The 19,557-nt window shown below is 29.5% G+C and overlaps 1 protein-coding gene and 1 long non-coding RNA gene across 3 annotated transcripts in view; both read left to right on the top strand.

Moving 5' to 3' along the window:
- The window catches only part of LOC111634822, a 51,992-nt gene extending 33,989 nt beyond the window's left edge, over positions 1 to 18,003 (top strand). For both annotated transcript variants that reach the window (XM_023379654.1, XM_023379655.1), the window contains exons 2-4: positions 7,846 to 9,186; positions 13,649 to 13,738; positions 17,363 to 18,003. In XM_023379654.1, the coding sequence (XP_023235422.1) occupies positions 7,846 to 9,186; positions 13,649 to 13,738; positions 17,363 to 17,707 (1,776 nt within the window). In that variant the 3' untranslated portion in view covers positions 17,708 to 18,003. The remainder of the gene's footprint in view (positions 1 to 7,845; positions 9,187 to 13,648; positions 13,739 to 17,362) is intronic.
- LOC111634823 lies at positions 12,528 to 12,749 on the top strand. Its single transcript, XR_002758291.1, has 2 exons — positions 12,528 to 12,586; positions 12,663 to 12,749. It is a non-coding gene; the product is annotated as an uncharacterized LOC111634823 (long non-coding RNA).
- Positions 18,004 to 19,557: the final 1,554 nt, after the last annotated feature.

Raw genomic sequence — 19,557 nt, 5'->3', positions numbered from 1 at the left:
AATTATGGGTTTTGTTCAAATGAAGTGAAAGTTTTCAAATTCAGTTTTAAAAAATATTAAGTGATATTTTAAATTTGTTCTAGATTATGTATGTATGTATGTATGTATGTAAATAACTGTCTTTCTCAAAGTTTTGACATCCATGTAACTCATTCCTCTTTTTTTTTTTTTAATTACAATCTTTTCAAATACCATAAAAGCAACATTTATCACTACTTGAATAGGAAAATTCATACAAAATATATTATACATTGGGAAATAATTTATAATTACAGCAGCATCAGAATTGCATCATTCCCAACTGGAAAAAAGATCATGATTGCTTGAGATGCTTAAACAATATAGTCACATGGAAAGAATTAGTAAGACAGAACAGAAGTGCAAAGTATTCTGTGTAGCTTACTGACCTGTGAATGTTCATATGAATAATAAAAATTTTAGATCCTGAATTAATTTAATTAATTTTAAAATATACATTGTTTCCTATGTAAAATAGTTGTTGTTACTCATCAGTAATGTAACCTTTGCCTTTGTAAATGAATAAAGAAAAAAATCTGAATGTGTCAAACACACTTATACAAATGTATACAATATCTAAAAATTTACACTTTATCCACAATGGTATAGGAATGAATGTAGTTTTACATGTTCTAACTCAACTCTCCCAAATATCTGTTCTAGTTATGCTATGGTTACTCATCCTTCTCATATTAGATAGCCATGAGTGGCCACTGGATTAGAGTATTTTTTCTTAAACATAGCTGAAAATTGTAATGTATGTACCACTTAACAATTCTATCTCCTGAAGATCTTTTGTGTACTCCAGAATACACATACAACACTTTGGGAAACATTTGTATAGAATTATAAAAAGCTTACACCTACATGATAATATAGTGCATTTTCAATGTGAGTAATGCACATTTATTATATAAATATTACACTATGTTTCATGACTTGGCTGAGCTGCTGTGTTGAACAATAGCAATGATGAATCTATGCTAATTTATAAGTAATAGTTATATACATTTGACGATCTGAAGCACATTTCAGATCATTGCATAGTGTGAGAAGCCAGAGACGTAGAACTAAGTTCACGCCGCTTACTGGCGCACGATCGTGAGATCAGCTCTCTAACTTTTTATAGGAGGACGAGAAAAATGTTTAAAAACAATCTAGAGAGTGAATTCTAGATCTTGTCAGGTCCCGACACCAGTTAATCACATTTATATTTTGCGGATTAATACGCGAGTAGGGATCTGATTCAGGAAACAATCCAGAGACATGTCTTAAACAGTAAAGTAGTAAAATTTAATAAATCTAAAAATAACAATATTCTACAAAAAGGGAATTAGATAAACAATCAAATCAAACGATCAAGACGACAAATAGATTACTCAACTGCGTCGAGAGAGAAATGTATTCTTAACCTATACATTTACGAGAGAGAGAGCTCACAATTCCTTAAATAACATACAACCTGTTAAAGGAGCTTTGTCGTCTTCTTATCAGCAAAGGTCCTTCATTTATGAAGTTCTCATTCTCCTATTCATGGAGAGGTATTGTTATTCCCAACATCTAATATATCTTGTATGTTCTGGATGAATATTAACTCGGTAGCATTCGACTATGGCCGTTGGTCTTATGGAGCCTGCATGGACTTCGTCTCCCTCATCTGGGATCTGTTCACGAACTCCTAAGGGCGTTGGCCTTCGAGAGCAAATGAGTGGAGTCCTGTCACTTTCAGATCTACCGACGAACTCCTCGAACTCTCCTAAACTTCGCCTATATCTTCAGATTTACAACCAATCATCATAATAGAATTCTTCCATGTGAACGGATGGGAAGGGAGTTAAATGAGGGGGTAGATAGTTCCCATCAAAGAGAGATTTTTAACAGATAAAGGGAAAAACAGAGGATGCTCATACTTCCGTCAAAGGAAGTGACTCTCCTAGCTGTTTTCCCACGCTAGAAAAATGTTATTTTCCCATCAAAATGAAAGAATAATTTTCTGTAAAGAGTTTACTTTAACTTTAAATTATTATTTTAGACCCGGGGGCTATTCAGATCTCACAATAGTCTTATTAAATAATCCAGAATCCCATTCAGGTAACATGCAGCTTTTGGCCAAATTTCATGTTACACAATACCTTCACTGTAAATTAGCTTAAGAAAACACTGCTACTTTTGTTTGAGCTAATTTAACAATGCTGATGATACAAACATATTCTTACATAATTAATATACTTAATGTTTTGATGAGCTAGAAGCTAGTTTTCAATTCCAAAAATATTAGAACACATTAATTCAATGCTATTTAAACTGTGCAGTTAAAATAAAAAGTATTTGAATTATATAGACATCAGTTCATTAAGTTATTTTTCATATTGTATTAAAAAAATATACATTTGATTAACATATTTTCTTTTATTTTTATGAAAATTTTAATAAACTAAAAAAATAATCAAAAATCATNTGTATATGCAAATGAAGCAATACAGTAGACTAAGCTAATGAATACAAAATAAATATAAACAATATAATGTTTAATTTTATTTAATTGTTTACTCTTCCCATTTGGAAAGAATTAAACTTTCAAAACTCTGTGTTTTGCCTTACATATTTTGTCTAATGTTCATATTAGTCACGCTAAAGATCTATAAAGTTAGATAATGTTTGGTTTATGATTCTGAACTCCGTTAATTTTCGCACTTTAGTGGATTGCTTCTTTTGCAAATTCAAATAAGAGGTGTACAAACAGAACAAGTTAAATTTCATTACTTGCCATTCTTGACTATAAATAGCTATTTTCACACGCCTTTGTCATTGATTGCAATATAATATACTTTTATTTTTTCTTGTTAATATGATTATTTCTAGATACTTTTATTTTCAAATAATAATTGTAAAATTTATAAACATTAAAATTGTTATTGTATATATTTTATAAAAATAATTTTAAATTAGGAAGCAAACAAAATCTATTTCTATTTTCTATATTTTTGTAATTTAAATATTTTATTTGATTCTGTTGGTTTTCTAACTGAAATTCTATTCTCAAACTTTGTGTAATAGCTGAAGATGACCTAAAGTCGTTTGAAAACAGTAGCACATCCAGAAATTTAACACGGGGATGAGCTTTTTAGTTGAAACCCCTTTAATTAATTTAGTAGTATTGAATGTTCAAATAAAATGGCAATGCAAAAATATGCAAATTATGTGTTATATATGTTATTGTATATGATTTGGTTTATAGAAATTGAATCTATTATATAGGCCTAAATAATAATCACATGAAATCACTGAACAAATCACACACACACACAGGTTTATGTGATTTGTTTTGTATGGGAATGTGAAAGGGGAAAAAAGAAAATATTTTATTACATTACTAAATATTCGAAAGCTACAGGTTATAAGAGAGATGGTGATAGAATATAAGTTTATTCAGGTCTACAATAATACGAACATTCTTAATATAGAAAAAGACAGAAAAACACAATAAAGTAATAATGGTTTTTACCAGCAATGAACTTATCAGTTGCAGAGGAAAGATCAGTGCTACAGCAATAATTCTTTCAATGAACAAGATTGAAAGTGAAGAAACTCTCACTTGATAGATTGTTGATTGTAACAGTTCTTGATTAATTTTAACTTTGAAAATATAATTATACTCTGTTGCTTCTGCAGAACGATCATTTTCAATAATTACTAATATGTTGATTTAATTATGCAAAGCTTATCTGCATAGTTAAATCAATGTTTAAGTGAACACTCTGTACACAAACTATGATCACACTTACAATAATTATTCAACAAATTTTATAACTATGAATGATTCTCAATAATAAATATGAAAATTAATACTATATTACTAATAGTAGACATTCCAGTAGTAATATATAAGAGAAGAATATTACAGAAATATCCATTCTAGATTATTGCTCTCACTGTATAGATCAGTGCTTCTCAAAGTGAGTGATATCACCTCCTGGGGCATTGCATTTTTGAAGTCAAACAGACAAATATAAAGTGAGGCTAAATAACTGAAACAAATATTTGGTGGGCTAAAAATAAGCCCTGGCAAGGGTCCCTGTGTGGGGGTGTTACTACTAACAGTCATAATCAAAGAGGGTGGTGATCCAAAAAACTTTGAGAAGCACTGATAGATCATCAAAATCTTCCTCTCCGAAAGAAAATTTTGCTTCCTTTTATACCAGTACTGAATTTTTGGTTGCCAATACTGTATATCAACTTATTTTCTTTTATAAAAGAATTTGTAAATTAAAAATATTTTCTAACTTATTAATATAAAAGTTTTGGTAGATTTTTTCTTTAATTCCTATGCTATATAATATTTAAAAATTATCTTATCAGTGTTTTATATAATTAACAGTTGACAAAACATAAAAAAAATGTACAAATGAAACTTTCATTAAACAAACTGTAAAAGTGTCCTCTTTCGTTTCCCCTTCAAACACCATCAGGAAATAATAATTTCATGGTGGAGATGACCTTTATTTGGAGGTTACTTCCCTGCTTCAACATGCAAAACGTTAAAAATGAGGGACAATGAAAGAGGCCACTTTTACAGTTTGTCCAATGAAAATTTCACTTGTAAATTTTTTTCAAAGTATACTTATGTCCCAGCTAAAAACTTTAATCATATAAGATGTTTTGTTAACATTTTTTATTATATTCCAATTTTTAGTATTAATATTAACATAAAATTATGGGTTTTGTTCAAATGAAGTGAAAGTTTTCAAATTCAGTTTTAAAAAATATTAAGTGATATTTTAAATTTGTTCTAGATTATGTATGTATGTATGTATGTATGTAAATAACTGTCTTTCTCAAAGTTTTGACATCCATGTAACTCATTCCTCTTTTTTTTTTTTTAATTACAATCTTTTCAAATACCATAAAAGCAACATTTATCACTACTTGAATAGGAAAATTCATACAAAATATATTATACATTGGGAAATAATTTATAATTACAGCAGCATCAGAATTGCATCATTCCCAACTGGAAAAAAGATCATGATTGCTTGAGATGCTTAAACAATATAGTCACATGGAAAGAATTAGTAAGACAGAACAGAAGTGCAAAGTATTCTGTGTAGCTTACTGACCTGTGAATGTTCATATGAATAATAAAAATTTTAGATCCTGAATTAATTTAATTAATTTTAAAATATACATTGTTTCCTATGTAAAATAGTTGTTGTTACTCATCAGTAATGTAACCTTTGCCTTTGTAAATGAATAAAGAAAAAAATCTGAATGTGTCAAACACACTTATACAAATGTATACAATATCTAAAAATTTACACTTTATCCACAATGGTATAGGAATGAATGTAGTTTTACATGTTCTAACTCAACTCTCCCAAATATCTGTTCTAGTTATGCTATGGTTACTCATCCTTCTCATATTAGATAGCCATGAGTGGCCACTGGATTAGAGTATTTTTTCTTAAACATAGCTGAAAATTGTAATGTATGTACCACTTAACAATTCTATCTCCTGAAGATCTTTTGTGTACTCCAGAATACACATACAACACTTTGGGAAACATTTGTATAGAATTATAAAAAGCTTACACCTACATGATAATATAGTGCATTTTCAATGTGAGTAATGCACATTTATTATATAAATATTACACTATGTTTCATGACTTGGCTGAGCTGCTGTGTTGAACAATAGCAATGATGAATCTATGCTAATTTATAAGTAATAGTTATATACATTTGACGATCTGAAGCACATTTCAGATCATTGCATAGTGTGAGAAGCCAGAGACGTAGAACTAAGTTCACGCCGCTTACTGGCGCACGATCGTGAGATCAGCTCTCTAACTTTTTATAGGAGGACGAGAAAAATGTTTAAAAACAATCTAGAGAGTGAATTCTAGATCTTGTCAGGTCCCGACACCAGTTAATCACATTTATATTTTGCGGATTAATACGCGAGTAGGGATCTGATTCAGGAAACAATCCAGAGACATGTCTTAAACAGTAAAGTAGTAAAATTTAATAAATCTAAAAATAACAATATTCTACAAAAAGGGAATTAGATAAACAATCAAATCAAACGATCAAGACGACAAATAGATTACTCAACTGCGTCGAGAGAGAAATGTATTCTTAACCTATACATTTACGAGAGAGAGAGCTCACAATTCCTTAAATAACATACAACCTGTTAAAGGAGCTTTGTCGTCTTCTTATCAGCAAAGGTCCTTCATTTATGAAGTTCTCATTCTCCTATTCATGGAGAGGTATTGTTATTCCCAACATCTAATATATCTTGTATGTTCTGGATGAATATTAACTCGGTAGCATTCGACTATGGCCGTTGGTCTTATGGAGCCTGCATGGACTTCGTCTCCCTCATCTGGGATCTGTTCACGAACTCCTAAGGGCGTTGGCCTTCGAGAGCAAATGAGTGGAGTCCTGTCACTTTCAGATCTACCGACGAACTCCTCGAACTCTCCTAAACTTCGCCTATATCTTCAGATTTACAACCAATCATCATAATAGAATTCTTCCATGTGAACGGATGGGAAGGGAGTTAAATGAGGGGGTAGATAGTTCCCATCAAAGAGAGATTTTTAACAGATAAAGGGAAAAACAGAGGATGCTCATACTTCCGTCAAAGGAAGTGACTCTCCTAGCTGTTTTCCCACGCTAGAAAAATGTTATTTTCCCATCAAAATGAAAGAATAATTTTCTGTAAAGAGTTTACTTTAACTTTAAATTATTATTTTAGACCCGGGGGCTATTCAGATCTCACAATAGTCTTATTAAATAATCCAGAATCCCATTCAGGTAACATGCAGCTTTTGGCCAAATTTCATGTTACACAATACCTTCACTGTAAATTAGCTTAAGAAAACACTGCTACTTTTGTTTGAGCTAATTTAACAATGCTGATGATACAAACATATTCTTACATAATTAATATACTTAATGTTTTGATGAGCTAGAAGCTAGTTTTCAATTCCAAAAATATTAGAACACATTAATTCAATGCTATTTAAACTGTGCAGTTAAAATAAAAAGTATTTGAATTATATAGACATCAGTTCATTAAGTTATTTTTCATATTGTATTAAAAAAATATACATTTGATTAACATATTTTCTTTTATTTTTATGAAAATTTTAATAAACTAAAAAAATAATCAAAAATCATCATAGATAATGCTGTGCAATTATGTTTTATATTTGTTCTTGCTTAAAAATATATATATATATATGTGCTTGCACAAAAAAAATGATTACACTTTTATCTTTTTCTTATTGTTTATTACTAAGTAAATGGTAGATGATTTTAAAATCCTAACATCTCCATTTCAAGGTTTTGACAACCTTGTAATCTGAATTTCACAACTCATGACTCTATGGATGAAACTTCCGTAAATTCAAACCAATTCAGCTGCTTTATAACTATCTCCTGGTCCTAAAGATTCAAAAGAATTAGATGTTATCATGTAGAAATATGATTCTTCTATTCAACTTTCTCTATCACAGAATAATCATACTGGGCTTTAATAATTTAGATTGTTCTTTAATTCTGTTATACTCTCACTATTGCTGTATATTCATTCTTGCTGCTATGTTTTTTTCTGTCTATGGCTGGAATCCTATCTATTTCACTAAAGTGCCAATATTTAAGGTCCTTTAATTTCAAAACAAGCAGTTTTTATCTTAAATTTATTTTTATTTCTTTATGGTTTTAACACTTTATGGTTTTAATATAGTTTTTTATGATTCTTTATATTTTCATATACATGTGTATAGATATTAAATATAATGTGAATCATTTTCATTACAGACTATGTGCAAGCATCAGTCTGGTGGTATGAACAAGTCTCCTGCCACAAATGACAATAGTGGCTTCAATGAAAATAATACTGGTGTGCTTCCTTCTTCGCAGTCTAATAATTATGCTGCAAAATCCATTAACGAATGTAATCAATGTATGAATGCCACTAATGAAAGAATAAATTTTACATATAAAGAAAATATGGCAATTGGTTCTCATGCAGAATCATCTTCATCTTCCGACAAAGGTTATGATGCAGAACAGGCTGAAATTCAATGTAATAACCACCAAAATAATAAAAACAAGGATGAAGAATTATTTAAAAAATGGTGTGAACAATCAAACACTGATGTTGCAGATTATGATGATCATATTTCTGAAAAATCACCAATGTTACAAAATCAAGAATTATCTGATATGTTACCTGCTACATCTTCATGGCATAATTATCAGTTATCTCAAATATCAGATGATGATCATTCCATTAAATCCACAAGATCTGGATCTGGATCTGAAATTCCAACAACTTCTTTGCACAATACTGCACAAATCTCTGAATACCATAGTGACTGTGATAAAAATTCAGTTAATGCTTATTTACAATTCCAAGATGAATTGGAACCTTTATTCCGACCTTCTTATGATTGTATTCTAATTGATAATGATATTAAAGTGAATAACAATATAAAATCTCAGTTTCCAGGAACAAGTTCTCATAATTCCTCATTAGTACAAAATTGGTTGTTTGGTGAACATCAAAAATATCTTGCTGATGAAGTATGTGTTCATAAAAGTTGCATTTCAAGATCTAGTATTTCTGGATGTACTTCCATGCATAAAAATGAAGACAGTCAAACAATTAACAGTATTGATAATGAATCATTTATTGGAAGTAACAACAGTGATTTACTAACAAACTCATCAATCAATACTGTACCAAAAAACAACATTTCAGAATCTATGATACTCGAAAGGCCAAACAGCATTCAATGGGAAATAAATAATCTGAGAGAAGGAGCTGAATTTCAAAGTCGTAGTTTCAGTTTATCACCCACAGTTAACTTTGCAGTGTATGATGTGGAATCTTCAAGTGAAGCAGATGATGTAGCTTTTTCAACTTCGAAATTTCAAAGAAATAGTATTCCACAAAACAAGCAAGAAATTATGAATCATTCAGTTATTCTTCCAGGATCATCATCAACTGCTCGATTAAGTTTAGCTAGTAGTTTTAGTGACCATGGAGGGCCTATATGCAAAATTTGTCATACTGTAGGTAGGGATGATGATCCATTAATATCACCTTGCCGTTGCTCTGGAACAATGCAATATATACATTGTGGATGCTTAATGGTAATTACACAATTACTTGTATAAATGTTAATATCTTAAAGTTTGTATATATGTATTTAAAACAGTCTTTAAGACTCAATAATTGACAAAAAGAATAATTAAAATATTTATTTTAACTTATTAATATCATCATCCATATGTTCAATTATCTGTTTTTCCAGAGATCAAGATGAATGAAGAAATTCCAGTTAAACCCTAATAGTTTGGGTATAAGGAAGAAATTGTACTATCTTTTGGCATTAGAATTTGTTTGTTTGATGAATAAAATGCAAGACATTTTTGACATTTCAAAATGTCTTCCTCAAGCAAAAAAAAATATATATATAAAATTTTTCACTTGAGGAAGATATTTTGAAATATCAAAAATACTTGCATTTAATTCATCAAACAAATTCTAATGTCAAAAGATAGTACAATTTTTTCCTTATACTCAGTCTTTTGACATTAGAATGTGTTTGTTTGTTTGTTGAATTAAATGCAGTTATATAACAATTAAACAATTAAAACTTTATATGCTCACATACCAATGGCATGTGATGACATTTGATGATAGGGAAGCTGTGCTGGCCCTGGATAGAATCATTGGATGCGTTGTACGATATTTTGATGTGTAGCATCCACAAGCTAAACCTCATGAGATTGGTGCTCTGTAAAGCTCATGTGCAAATGCCTGTAATCTAGCTGCTTTACATGATTCAAATATTTTTGCTATGGAAGCTGTGTATTTGATAATATGGCACTTTCATTGGGAATATGCATATACCAATTTATATTCGAATATATATTAGCAATCTTATCATTTTTTCCACATGTATAGAAATTTTTAATCATATACATAATGCAGTTATAATAAAATATTAATTTTAATTAATTCAAAGTATGTTAAAATATGAAAATAATCACACAATATGTATTTATATTTTAGAAAATACAAGGGAAGCAATGCTTCCACAGCTTCCATGGAAGGCATGCCACTGTCACATACATAGTTATGTTCATAAAGTTGAACGAGTTAAACAAGAATAACGTCATTGTTATTCTTATTTCGTTAGACTTTTTGAATGATTCATTCATAACTAAATGGCTATTTCTAAAATTGAAGTTATTTCTATCATTTCACTTTCTAATTCACAGTTTAAACCAGGGGTGTCCAACCCGCGGCCCGCGGGCCATGTGCGGCCCAAGGCAAGTTCCAATGCGACCCAATAAACGTGTAAACAAAACCGACAAATTTTTTAAATTTTGTTTTATTTATCTATTTCAATGGCATAAACTCAATAAAAGAAGTTTCACAAAGCCATAAACTTTTATACATATTTTATTTTTGATTGGAAAGGAAATATTTTCAAATACTTTGAAACGTGTGAATGAGGAAGGAATAGTTGAGACTCAAAGAATTACAGATCCAAATTCGGGGAAAGGAGAGAAAGGCCAGAAGAGAAAAAGTAGTTTTTTTTTAATACTCTTTCTGCCCTGTGGGCACTAAGAGGGCCTCTTATAGCAGGCCCATTATGGGTTCGGCCAGACGGAATGGGGCTACTGGGTGGTGAGGGACGGAGCCCGACATATCCAAATAGACCATCCCCGAAAAATTCCTGGGGATTCCTCGACCTGTCTGGATTTGATCCCAGGTCCCCCAGAGTGGTAGGCTGACACCTTGACCGCTCGGGTTAAATAGAATTTATGTTATGCAAATATGGACCCTTAATTTTCCAATCTTCCTCACTTTTTTATCTTTTGTCCTTTCTCTCCTTTTCCCGCATTTATAATCCTCTTATCTTTCTCACCTTTTCCCGCATTTATAATCCTCTTATTTGTCTTTCTCTCCTTTTCCCGCATTTATAATCCTTTCTCTTTTTTTCCCGCAAGGTTTATAATCCTTTGAGTCCCAACTCCAGCTTTATTTAGTATTTCCTCCAGCGTTGCATGATTTGGCTATTTTGTGCCAAAGTTGGCTACCCTTTTTTTTAGTTTGGTGTAAAAAATCTCATTTGGTGCATTGGCTACTTTTTGGGCAACATATTATTTATAAATATATTAGTCTAATAAAAATGCACTTTAAAATGGTATTTTGTCAATTTTTTATTAATTAGAGACCCAAATAAAACAAATATTTGTTTTTTTCAAATAAATTTTTGTTTGTCTCCTTTATAATAAATGAATTTATCTATTTCTAAGTAAAAATTGAGTGTCTGTAGAAATAATTCTTTAAAATATCCTTTTTTGTGATAAAGATTTAATACTTATTAATATTCTCTCTCATGATTACTAAACCATCAAATGTATTTCTTCCATAAGCAATTCTGCTTGAAAACTGACAGTCCGAATTATGAAATTCTCCACTATGTCCTACAAAAATTTGCATTATTCAGCATTTTGCCAAAATTTTAGTGCGCACTATAATCTGTTTATCACGTGTTAATCCTTAAATATACTTGTATATTTAAGGATTAACATACTTGTGGTCCAATCCTTAAATATAAAAGTATTATATACAAGTATATATAATATATTTGTGGCCCAAAAATCCATGACATCTTCCAGAGAAACAAAAAGGTTGGACACCCCTGGTTTAAACACTCGAGTAGATTTAGAAACATTGATATCATCACGCGCCATTTTCTTAACAAAGTGAACTAACTCTTTCCTTCATGAACTTGCATTAGAGTTTTGTTTGAAATGTCATCACTGCAGAGCATGTGCACTGAGCGAGACTACTATTTTTCGAATGATTCGTTACTAATGCATTTAAGTCGTTTGACTTTACAAATGTACCCATAGTATGTGAGCATATAAAATTTTATAACAGTTTGGGCTTTTCCATCCTTGGTATCTATTATTGTATTGATACCATAGAGGATGGGCTGGAAAGCCCAACAATATTTGGGTTTAACTGTAATTTCACTTTTTTTAAAAATCTTTATCTCCAAGAAAACAGATAGCTATAAGTTTGAGGAAATTGGAGAAACAAATTTTGTTGATCTTGAAACTATAATATAGTAACCAATATAAAGCTATACTTACTTATAATACAGTAGAGCCTCAAACTCGGCACTCGATAACCCGGCATTCCGGATAACTCGGCCACACCCTGGCAGGGCAAAAAAACCCTTAGTTAATTAATTTTCATTATAGACAGCTTTATGCCTCAAAGTATTTTTCTGAGGTCTGTCTTATCAGGTAAATTACTGTACACAGTATGTTCATTAATTTTCATTTTCATGTTGTGAAGGCTCTATGCCTTCATAAAGTACGTACTTTTCCTTTGTTTAAGTGTATTTGGGCAGTTTATTCTCTGTTGTATTCTCAAGCAAACAATACATACAAGTACAGTACANGTTAAAAAAACCTAAGTGTAGTCTGATTTCTACTGTATGTGCAGTGTCCATGCTGAAATGAGGTATGGTTTACAAAGAATTTATGTGAGTTTTTTGGTTTTTATTTGTGTCCTGTTAAATATTTTTATATATATTTAGTTAGCTGAAGAGGGGCTGATGCCCGAAACGTTGATGTATGGAAAAAACGTTCTAACTAAATAAAAGATTCAACTAGCCCAGTGTTGAGAAAAACGTCACTTCATTGTGCCTGTACACAATAAGCAAATACAACACGGTTTCGACAACATCAATAATTTAAAATGTTAAAACAATCTTTCAGTTCATGAATAGTTTGAAAAATGTTGCTTATTTTTCAATATAATTCTATGCTTTGTGGAAATCATGACATTTATTCAATTTAAGATACAGTCTTCCATTTCTCTATAGAAATCTGAACTTTTTGTTTTAGCCACTAGTGAACCTCATGTGTAACTGCTGTCAAACATGAGATCCACCAGTGGCTCTACATGTCTGTTTCATATAGAGACAGTTTTCAATTATTCCAAACAGCTTCTTCAACACAGGGTATAGGATCATTTGTTGTTGAATGTCTTCCTCATCACACAATTTTGTTTAACAAAATCTTGGCATATTATTGCACACTTTACAAGATATTACAACTCTTTCCATATATCTTTTCTAATTATTGACAAATATCATGTAATGCAGTTCTCTTCGCCCATAAAAAATAAAAACAGATTATATTCCCATGTTCGAAAATTAAACAAGACATATTTGTACTGACTTGAAGATTTCATTTTGTTCATAACAAACACATCATTTGTTCTTTTTTTTTCATATATGTCACATGTGCAGGAAATCATCATATAATACATCACCACTAAATGTCATTACACTTGCAAACTTTGTTCATAGCAGGAAAATGTAGTAAACTTATTGGTTCCTATATTTGTGACTAATTAGAATTTTAATTTGGTAATGATATTCTTGAAGACTGTTTTCTTCTTCAATATGAACTTTGAAAACTTTTTAAAATTTAAAGATTAAAGTAAGTGTTTTCTTCCCTACAAATTATTATATTTAATAATCAATTTCATAATTTGTATCTATATTAATTTTAATAGAGATGGTTAGAAATTTCATGCAAAAGATCCCGTAAACCACCAAGTTGTGAATTATGTCAATATCAGTATCACTGGCATAAGAAATTCAAGGTAATTGATTAATAGCAATTATAGTTACATTATTTAATATGTAATATACAATGGTATGGATGAATTGATTAACCTTATCTTTTATTAATTAAAACACATGTAAAAATAATAATGAAAATGTGTGTGTAAATATAATCAACAACTTTTGATTTCCAACTAAAGAAGTATCTACAAAATCTAATTTTATCTAATAAAAATTGTAAATATATAAAAATTACCAACATCATTTTACTTCATCCTATATTATATATATAACTAATACAAACTAATTAAATACAAAGAATTTTTAATTTTCTATAGACCTAGACAAAAACAATTATAAAAACAAATTGTATGGAAAACTGCACCATGTAATTTGTTAAATATTAAATTCATTGTTATTTTTCATGTTTAATTTTAAAAAGGGAAAATTTATCCAACATTTATTGCATAAATGCTACTTTTATGTAAATACAGCAAAAATTTAACCACTTAGATTACAGTAAGGATTTACCATTTATTTGTTATTGTAAATCATATTTATCCAGTAAGAGAAAGTATAAAATCAGGAGGTTAAATTATTTTGGCAAACTATTGATAGACATAACAAGTTATTCTTTCAATCACCATAACAGTGTATTTCTATTAATAGGACTTATCATACTGGTGTATAAGATTACAGCAATAAAGTGATGTGCATAAAGATCAGGTAATTGTAAATAAAACAATTTTAATCTGTGTGACTGTGTTGCTGTAATCTTATACACCAGTATGATAAGTCCTATTAATAGAAATACACTGTTATGGTGATTGAAAGAATAACTTGTTTAAATTAAGGACATTGATGCATATTAATTAATTATTGATAGACATAATTCAGCCTCTGTCTGGTGTGGCTAGATATATTTTTACTGTCTGAATTTTGATTTTTATTAGGAAAGAGTATATGATTTACAATTACCAGTTTTAATAAGTCATAATTTTTACTTTTTCCTAGAGTTCCTGGGGACATGACTATTGAAACCAAAATAAAAGCTTTGTTGGTTTATAATAACTAAGGTTAAAATTTCCATGCAACATACAATACTAAAATAAATTGATGATTTATTATTATTCTAAGTTTGACTTTAATTTTTACATCTTTTATTATTGAACATGACCTTACATGAATACTCTATGTATAACAATTAAAATTTATATTAAATATCATTGCTCATAAGTGAAAACCTCAGTGCCACTACAGATCAAATAACTTTTGTGTCATAGTTATGCATATTCCGCAAAAATTACAAAAACATTCGACCAATAGAATTGGCTATAATGTAATAAACTTATATATAATTGGGTAGTCTGCATTGCCAAGGAAACTGTAAATGATTAAATCTTTTTCTGTTGTTGAATTTAATAGTAAATCAAGGTAATTATGTGATTACAACTTACGTGAACCTTTACATGGGAAAATCTTACAATATTATATATAATAATAATAATAATAATAATAATCTTTTGTTGCTCCTGTAAAATTTGATTCTTGACACTTACCGGATTATACATGTCAATGGTGATATACATATTTCATGCCGCATTTTAATCAAACATACTATATTTCACACAACAAATTTACTCACTTTTGTGGATTTTTTAGAAAGCAAAAATAGGACAAAGCAGTTTTGCTTCTACAGTTAGTACCTGTTGAGGCTGTAAAACTGTAGTTTCATAGATATTTTACCTAATATATGGTTTAACTCTTCCTTGTAATTTTTAGATTATTATTAATTCATCAAATGATTTCTAAATATAATAGTCAAACCCCTGTTAAAACAAAGTTGAGAGTAATTGAAAATTGGCACTTTGTATTACTAATGAGGCTTGTATTAAGTGAATGTAGCGAAAATCAAGTTATACCATCAAATAGCAAAAGCCAAATTTTCTCCAAGTTATTTCATTGTTTTATCTTGTTTGGAAATGTTTAATTATTTTTAAACTTGCCAGTTGCTCCAAACATATACTTGTGCTACACTGAGATACAGAGGCTTGAAGAAGGAATTATATCAACAACATCATAAGTGTTGTGACTAACATTAAAGTCAAAAAATGTTCATTGATCATGATATGAGATGTTGCCACTGTAGCTTGTGTGACTTCAGAAAAGATAGAAGCAGTATGCTTTGTATTAAACAATTTAATATGATTGTTATTGAAGTCACAGGACCACAACATACTATTACATTATATATAACATTACATATTAACCAAACTTGTTAACATTGAAATACCTATCTTTATTCAAAAGACTGCAAATCTATTTCACATTAATGCAGACATTGCATAAACTAATAATAACTGGGTTTGATGGTATTTTATGTTACAATTAGTGAATAAATATAATAAAAACAATGAATCAATTATATAAATGTTATACAGTATTAAGTTACATATATGAGAAAATATTTTTTTTTACATAAACTGATTCTGTTATTCAAGAAAATGACTATAGAATTTGATATACACCAACTCTAATTGAGAGAGAAACTATTTTACATTATGTAAAATAAAAATATCTATTTTTAGTCATTGAAATATTTACATTTAACAATCTTTCAACTGGTAAATAATGAAACATATTTCAGTCTAAATATTTTGTTACTTTTAACACTTATTTTCTAAATTTATTCTGTTGAACATAGATAGGAAATTGAGCTTTGAACAATAGAAAAATCAATTGTGTCTTAATTCTCTGACAAATAATTATTGGAATGAAGCTCTTACTCACTCAATGTTAATGAAAATAAATATTGGTACATGTTTTATATCTTTTATTATTGAACATGTAATTCATTCCTAAAATTAAAATATATACAGGTAAACCCCGTATAACACAGGAGTTGCGTTCCAAAAAATTGCCGTGTTATGCAAATCCGTGTTATACAAAACAAAGAACTAGTGTGAAAAGGGGAGTTAGGGTACAAAAATTAAAAAACACACTGTTAAATCCTTATTTAAATCGGATTTACTATTCATTTTTTTCAAAGGTAAAATACTTATTTATTATTTAAGTAAATATTTTACCAGAGGATTATTCATCCTATATGATGATCTCAGCATGAGCATCATCAACTGGTAACAGTTTTCGGGTGCGTTCATTAACAGCGGTCGCTCTGCAACGGGAGTGCGCTGCTGTTTGTAGGCATTTAGGAACGACGGCGAAAGAAAGATGGCAGCGCCTGCACTATTGATAGTATCATGATTGAGGAATCTATAATTCTAAAATGAGCTTTTAGAGGCAAAAGAAGGGTCCCAATGGTTAAAATTTAACCATTAAATGAATTATTATTGAAAGAGCATCCACAAAAACAATTAGAATGCTCACGCGGAAGTATAAAAGAATGCATCCTTTATTACATTTCATGTTGTACGAGGGTTTCACCCAATTCTCGAACTGTGTTAGAGTGAATCCGTGCTATAGAAGTGCCGTGTTATACGGGGGTTACCTGTACTATATTTCACTTTTTGACACACATTAATTTTAAATTTCTGAATAAAACTGGCAAAACATCTGTATTGTTGCCACCATTTTGATAAAAGTTTAAACTATAATGAAATTAATTTCAAATTCTGTATTAATACTATTTATCTTTTGAACAGGTACGTCACTGGCAGTTTCCCCATTGTTCTCGCAGAGACATAACTTTGCATATTATGTTCTTTCTTTCGGTTATTGTAATGATTGCATGTGCCACAATAACAATATTGTGCTTCAAACGAGACAAAGGTACGAAAATTGATCCCGATCGCACCGAACTAAATGATTCTGAAATTACAACATTTGTATGTGGCATCCTATTCTTCCTGGCATTTTTTGTTGGTATGTATGTAGAAATTAAAGCAAGAAACACTATATATAAATTACTAGTCAAATTTGTCTACCTCAACCAACAGTGGTACATCGACGAATATAACAAAAAAGAAAATATACCTGTTTCAGTCTGAAAAAAGAAAGAAGAATAATATAATCTGTCATTCCATTCATGATTTACATTTTGAAGGAGTGAAGTGAACATGATTCTGCTATTATACTGTATGATGAACTGGAGATTACATAATCCAGTGTTCTCTACAATTTTCAAAATGATCTCATAAAAATAACAAATGATAATAAATATATTTAATTCAAAACCAATGCTCAAATGCACAAGAACTGATTTATGTCTTATGCTGTTTTACTTCTTATTGTAGCCGAATGGATTTGAATGTGTAGAAGGAAAGTAAAGATTTGAAAATAGTTATGAAATTTTAATTTATTATTTATTTGAAATACATTAGATTATTATTCTAAGTTTGACTTTAATTTTTACATTTAAAACTTACTTTTTTTCAAGATTTTTAATATTTTTTATATGTATTAATTAATTTTATCATGAATATGAAATTCAACACAAGATTTATCATCGTGCAGTCATCACTATATATCATTCTACATTTATAAAAGTTAATGTATGCCTAACTTTTCATCATTTTCAACAAAATGAATATTACAGTTCATATAAAAACACAACAGAAATTACCAGTTTTCCAAATGAGAAAATGATGCATCTTAAATGAAAGAAGAGTTAAAAAATTATATTCAACATTTATTTATTGTATAAAGCCTAAGATTGTACATAGCATTATAAAAATTTCAACAGTACAGGAAAGTATATATAGTTCTGTTTTAATGTTAGGTATTAATAGAATATTTTTTGAAAGGTTTGAGAGAAAACAATTTTACTATTTTATTTTAGCAATTCATATTTTAAAACTTTGAAATTTCAAAAATATTCTAATATAGGTGGTATGATTTTCTCATTTTAATATATATATTATAATCAATTGTTCTAAACTTTTCAATATTAAACAAAGTAACCAATACAGGAAATTCCCTAATAACAAACTTCTCCCTGTATTGACCAATTGACAATCTCTGGCAAATGCTGAATACAAACATGTGGGTTTAGTATACAATGACACTTCACGCCAACGAAGTTATTATATGCTTATAGCGCTTACGTGTTACGAAGTTATTATATGCTTATAGCACTCCTGTAACGCCACAACACATAAGTGCTATAAGCATATAAAAACATGTGGGGTTTATTAAACTGTATAATGAACAAATATCAAAATATTCTGATAACATTCTTTATTTTGAATATATTTTCAATATTTCAAATGGATATTTTCAAAATAGTCTGCTGCAATAAGCCAATTTTGTTGCAGCAGACTATATTGAAAATATCTATTTGAAAAGAGGATGAAGACAATTGTGAGCATTACAATCTTCAACAATTATAGATGGTTTCAAATATACACAGGGAAAGTTAGCAGATCGTGCAATTTATCCTCAACTGGAATAATGTTGAAAAAAATTTGCAGCAGTTTTTATGTCAGTGTTGCAACTTTTTTGCTTAAAAACATTTATTTCAAACTTTTCATACCCTATCTAAAGGTTTCTGACAGTAAAAGGTAATGTTTGTTAAAATTAAAAGCTAGTTTTAGGCATAGATTTCCTTTATGAAACAACATTTTTTGCAACTTTTTCATAAGCATTTGTGTGAGTCTCTATTTATTTATGGCAACACTGCCAAAAGTATGATAGCTTGCAATGCCATTAGAAAACAGTTTACTACAGTAGTACAAAAAAGTTAAACATTCGTAATAAAGCATTGGAAAAACTATTTAAAAAATTTGTTTCTAAATGCATTTTATATTTGCAAAGTCAAAACTGATCATTTCAAATATAGAATTCCCCTGAAATTAAACACTCAAATTTGTTAATTAGGAAATTTCCTGTATATATATGT

Source organism: Centruroides sculpturatus, unplaced genomic scaffold, assembly GCF_000671375.1.
Source record: "Centruroides sculpturatus isolate CEXI.00-Female unplaced genomic scaffold, Cexi_2.0 scaffold852, whole genome shotgun sequence".
NCBI classification, from domain to species: Eukaryota; Metazoa; Arthropoda; class Arachnida; order Scorpiones; family Buthidae; genus Centruroides; species Centruroides sculpturatus.
The sequence above is the reverse complement of the archived record's forward strand: the minus strand, read 5'-3'. Positions and strand labels throughout refer to the sequence as shown.